General features: G+C 37.8%; 1 protein-coding gene across 1 annotated transcript in view; it reads left to right on the plus strand.

Moving 5' to 3' along the window:
- LOC107723270 (estrogen-related receptor gamma-like) overlaps positions 1–2104 on the plus strand; it is a 35171-nt gene extending 33067 nt beyond the window's left edge. Inside the window, exons 3-5 of the mRNA XM_016531840.1 lie at positions 677–787; positions 1607–1768; positions 2022–2104. Of these exons, the coding sequence (XP_016387326.1) occupies positions 677–787; positions 1607–1768; positions 2022–2083 (335 nt within the window). The 3' untranslated portion in view covers positions 2084–2104. The remainder of the gene's footprint in view (positions 1–676; positions 788–1606; positions 1769–2021) is intronic.
- Positions 2105–5486: the final 3382 nt, after the last annotated feature.

The raw sequence follows: 5486 nt of genomic DNA on the forward strand, positions 1-5486 counted from the left end.
CCCGCCCGTGATGTCTCGCCCATCCATTGGACTGATTACACATGTGATTCAGAGTGTGGTCACGCTGGAGGCGTTCCCTTAGCGTTTCAACACAGCGTCTCGTTCCCTTCGGGGAACCATGGTTACATGCGTAACCTGGAGATGTTTTTGATTAATGAAAAAAACACATACTGTACTTTCAGTCAAAAATAAACAAAAAAAATGTTCAGTAAGTCCTGATAGAAAATTGTAAACAATAAAGTAACAATTTATTTGACTATTTTATTCAATGTAACAATGCTTTCAAATCTGCTATTTATAAAAAAATACATTTGAAAAATTTTAATTACAATTGTGCCCATGTCTCTTACAAGCATGATGTAGAACAATCATACTAATATATCAATAATAGAGCCTTATGTTATTATGTTGCATTATATCATGTACCAAATGCTGTATTTGTGTCTGTATCATGATACAGAACTTTGACACAGACGTAATCTTTGAAATCATCTTTAAATGGCTTTGGTTGTTTGATTTCTCATGTCACTCATGTGAATGTTCAGTCAAAAAAAAAACAAAAAAAACAGTTTATGCTCTTCAGACTCAAAACAAAATTTTGGTCACAGATGTGATTAAATGTGTATTGATTTTAAAGTGTGTTTATGTGTGTAATGTATCGTTTGTGTTTGATTAGGTGTTCGGCTAGATCGTGTACGTGGAGGCCGACAGAAATACAAGAGGAGAATGGATGCAGAAAATTCAGCCTACCTGGGGCTCACACTGCCACCGCCAGCCAAAAAACCCTGTGAGGACACACACACACACACACTCACACTCACACTCACACCAACATCTAAACCTACCCCTCACTGCATTTTTACAATCTCAAAAAAAAAAAAATCATTCTGTATGATTTATAAGCTTTTTTACCCATGGGGACCAAAATTTAGGTCTCCACAGTGACACAAGTCCCCATGAGTTGGTGTGTATTCAGGTTTAAGTCCCCACCAGTATAGAAAAACATGTACTCACACACACACACTTATTAATGAAGGAAAAATGTAATAAACCATATGTAAACTTGTTTTTATTAAAATGCATGCTATTTATTATATACATTTTTATCCTTCAAATATTTTTTTATTATTTTTTGCACTTGCAAACATGACCAAAAGTTTTACAGTAACTGCTCTATTGAAAGTCACACTTCTGTGAACATATACAAGTTTGCTTAAGACATTCAAACATTCGGTAACATTCAAAATGGTTTATTACTGTAATGTTTATCAGTATACACAAACAATGGCATAACAAAATATATAAATTCTCATCAATATCCCAATATTCAGTATTTTGAAAATCATGAATCATGACTGTGGCAACTTAAAGTTTTTATATATTTTATATATATGATATATTTTATATATTGTAATGTATTATAATGATTTTTTAATGAGTATGTATATGATCACACAATGGTAGAAAATATATATTGTGAATATTTCTGCAGTAAAGCTGAAACAAATAGTTAATGTTATATTGTTTATCACATGTCCAGTGTAAATGCTGGTCCGAGTGATTTCACATCATCATAACTCGATTTGTGCCTCCTCATCATTCTCAGTGACGAAGATCGTGTCTCATCTGCTGGTAGCAGAGCCAGAGAAGATCTATGCCATGCCAGACCCCACCATGCCCGAGAGCGATGTCAAAGCGCTGACCACACTGTGTGACCTGGCCGACCGTGAGCTGGTGGTCATCATCGGCTGGGCCAAACACATTCCAGGTCAGTGGAGGTGTTCTCGACACCAGCACCACGCTATTTCCCCATCTCATGATAGTGCAGAAAGAAAGTGTGTTTGTGCAAATCAATGAGCTCAGATTATTATTTATTAACAAATAAAAAGGCCATGAAGACTTGCATAGAGACCTGTACATACAATATGTGTGAAAGCATTTAGTTCTGTGGCAGTTAAAGGAAGAGTTGTTGTTGTGTACACATGCTGACTCAGTGCAGCCCATCTGTGTTGTGTTTTTAGGGAAGATGGTGACCATTAGCTGGTTGAAGTGCTGTCTAGTAAGGAGATTAGGAGGATGTTGACCCCCTTAATCACACACACACACACACAGTGCTGCGTCAGCACTGAGAGCCTTTCAGCAAGGAGCTTACAGCCGACTGGATCACTACTGACCCAAAAACACAGTCTCCTCAAACTGCTCCTCAACACACACACACACTCACACACACACTCACTCACACACACACACTCACACACACACACACACATACACCCAAGTGGGGACCTGAACTGAGCAGGTCATGGGTTAGAAGAGGTAAAAAAAGATGCACTCTAGAGGTCTAATCAATGTTCCACATTCCAGCAGCGGGTAAAGCTTTGAAATGAACAAGCACCATTTGGAAACTTTTTTTTTTTTTTTGCTTTGTCAGTGCTGTGTACCTTTAGATTAGGTTAAACAATGTCTTAATGCTCATTGTTATTGCTGCAATTGGTTTGATTTTTATTGACAAAATATAATACAGTGGATTTTGCACATATTCTGCACACATTTCATTTATGTTCAGCAATTCAGTAAATTATGTTCTGTCATTAAACTATCAAAATAAATATATCAGATGTTAAATTATCCCATACTGTTCAGTAGTATTTAGTGTATTATACAAAATAAACGCATATTGCACATTTACAACAGACGTTAGTCTTTGCCTGCGACAGTCAGTGATGGAGAAATATGATTCATCTGCACTTAAGGGCCTTTAATCCTAGTTTTTGTACTAAACAGCATTAAATTGTTAGTTTTCAAACATAATCAGTTTATTATAAAGTGGAGACCAGTGGATCATAGGTAACATTTTATATGCGTTTTACTTTGCTTATACATTCATATGTAAGCACATACACATCTACACTCACATGTACACGTATGTGCATACCTATATGTGCCCATACATATATGCACAGATTACATATGTTGTGTACATATCAAGGAAGAAGAAAGAAAAAAAAGAAGGAAAAGAAAGAAAAACTATGCACATATAGGGAGTGATCTTTCTTTACATACAAAAAATAAAATCAGGTCTATGAGATGTTGCATATTTGGTCCATTTTTCCCAGTGCAAAACAAATTGTTCCATTTTGTGATTTACAAATGCTGTTATAGTTTATTATAAAGTGGAGACCAGTGGATCATAGGTAACATTTTATATGCGTTTTACTTTGCTTATCCCATTCTACTGTGACAGTGCTTGAGAAGGCAGGTTATGACAGAGTGTTTGCTGGGATTCTTTACTACACAGACCACACTCAAATCAAAACTGACCCTGTTCATTAATTTATTAAGACTACATGATATTTTTTATCAAAATGTTACAGCATTTCACATAGACTGGAATCTGTACCTTAAGATGACTAACTAAGCTAAGTCAAGACACTGTTCACAGCCCATTTTACTGTTGTAAGGTGAACTAATTCTTTTTTTTTTTCTTTTCTCAAATAAAATTAATATCCTAATGATTTTTGGCATAAAAGAAAAATCAATAATTTTGACCCATACAATGTATTTTTGGCTATTGCTACAAATATACCCCAGCGACTTAAGACTAGTTTTGTGCTCCAGGGTCACATATCTGAATGCATTCATATGTAAGCACATACACATCTACACTCACATTTACACGTATGTACATACCTATACTGTATGTGCCCATACATATATGCACAGATTACATATGTTGTGTACATATTAAGGAAGAAGGAAGAAAAAAAAGAAGGAAAAGAAAGAAAAACTATGTACATATAGGGAGTGATCTTTCTTTACATAGGAATTTCTATGAGATGTTGCATATTTGGTCCATTTTTCCCAGTGCAAAACAAATTGTTCCATTTTGTGATTTACAAATGCTGTTATTTTCTCCATTTTATAAATGTCCATTGTAATTTCCATCCATGCATTTAAGGTAAGACTCTCCTGTGACAACCATTTTTTGGTAATGTGATCTAATTCTAAGTGAAGGAGGCAAACGTGTAGGATGGGGCTTGATTTTATCCATCAAGTGTCTTTCAGATTAGGTTTTCACTAATATTATTATTAGTGTACACGCGTTACACACTGGTCTTCTGTACTCACGGGTCCCTGTTAGCACCTGTCCTAAACACAATCGTATTTATATGTCACAGTGAAGCCTTTTATAGTGCACGTTAGGACACGGCGCTCAGACTCCCATCTCATCTGTCAATAAACGGCCATAAACAGCCTCCTGGTATGGTCAGGCCCTATCGAATCGGCCGTTGATTAATTGTTTATTAATCCCTCCGCTGAATGTCCGGGCTCCGGTTGGTACTGCAGAGAGAGGGGGTCTCTGTAAATAGTTTGAGTGGCGTCTCATTAAAGCTGATGTGTGGAACATGTTGACAGATGGCTTTTTTGCTACTAAGGTGCTAAAGACCTTTGACATACATACACTAGCTTCTTGTTCTCGGCCGGGTCGCATTTCACTCTGTCTAAGTCCTGGAGTTCCCTCCGCTCACACAAACGCCGCTTAACAGTTATGCAAACGAGTTAAATGCTAGTCGCACTGCAACTCTACTAGATAAGGAGCGAGTTACAAAAACCGCATGATCGCAGTTCCGATGAGGCCTTGTGGAAGCTTGAGAACGGACAAAGCTGCCGTGTGTAATGTGATGGCTTACCTTTCACTGGAACTGCAGAACTAATGTCTGATGATCTGGACATGTTCTGGACAACAGAAGCTGTCAGATGTGGTTTGGAATAAGGCTTTACATTCCGTTATTGGCCGGGCACAGTAGCCCTGTCACGTTAGACAGCTGGTGATCACGTGCCTCCGGACCCCTGACTCCTAGGGCCGGATTTTTCCAGCAGGGAATTCTGCGGTGAGGATGTGTGGAATTGTTTCCCAACCTGAAGCGTCCGCTGTGGGAAGTCACATGGCATGATAGCTGTCTTGCTTTAAAAAGATGTTATTCTGATTTAACAGGAACGTACTGATTTGACACATAATGGCTCTGTTCCAAAACCCAGTGTGCTCCCTACATAGGCAGCATTTGAAGGCATTGCAGGTGCACTCCTGATGCAAATACTCTTGTGAAAGAAAGGCATCATTATGTTGCATTGTACAATACCCCCTTATGGTCAAATCCTAAAGTTGTGGTCATATTGCGCATTTGTCAATAATTTAGCGATGTATGAAGTGAATCTCACGCAGAAGTCGTTTGCTAAGGCTCTTGCGAAAGAAAGGTATCATTAGGAACCATTCACACAGAACGCATTTTCTATTACATTGCGCTACTTTTCCATTGTTTTTCTATGTACACACACTAGACTGCCGTGTTTGACCATTGCACTCGTGTCTTTCACAATGGCGCTCAAGTTAAAATAAGTTCAATGGGTCTTGAGACCATGCATTTTTCCCCCTTTTCCCATTCCAGATCCTAAGGGTGTGGTCACATTAGCTTATTTTTGATGAA

This window comes from Sinocyclocheilus rhinocerous, unplaced genomic scaffold (genome assembly GCF_001515625.1).
Source record: "Sinocyclocheilus rhinocerous isolate Xijiao unplaced genomic scaffold, SAMN03320098_v1.1 scaffold364, whole genome shotgun sequence".
Taxonomy (NCBI): Eukaryota; Metazoa; Chordata; class Actinopteri; order Cypriniformes; family Cyprinidae; genus Sinocyclocheilus; species Sinocyclocheilus rhinocerous.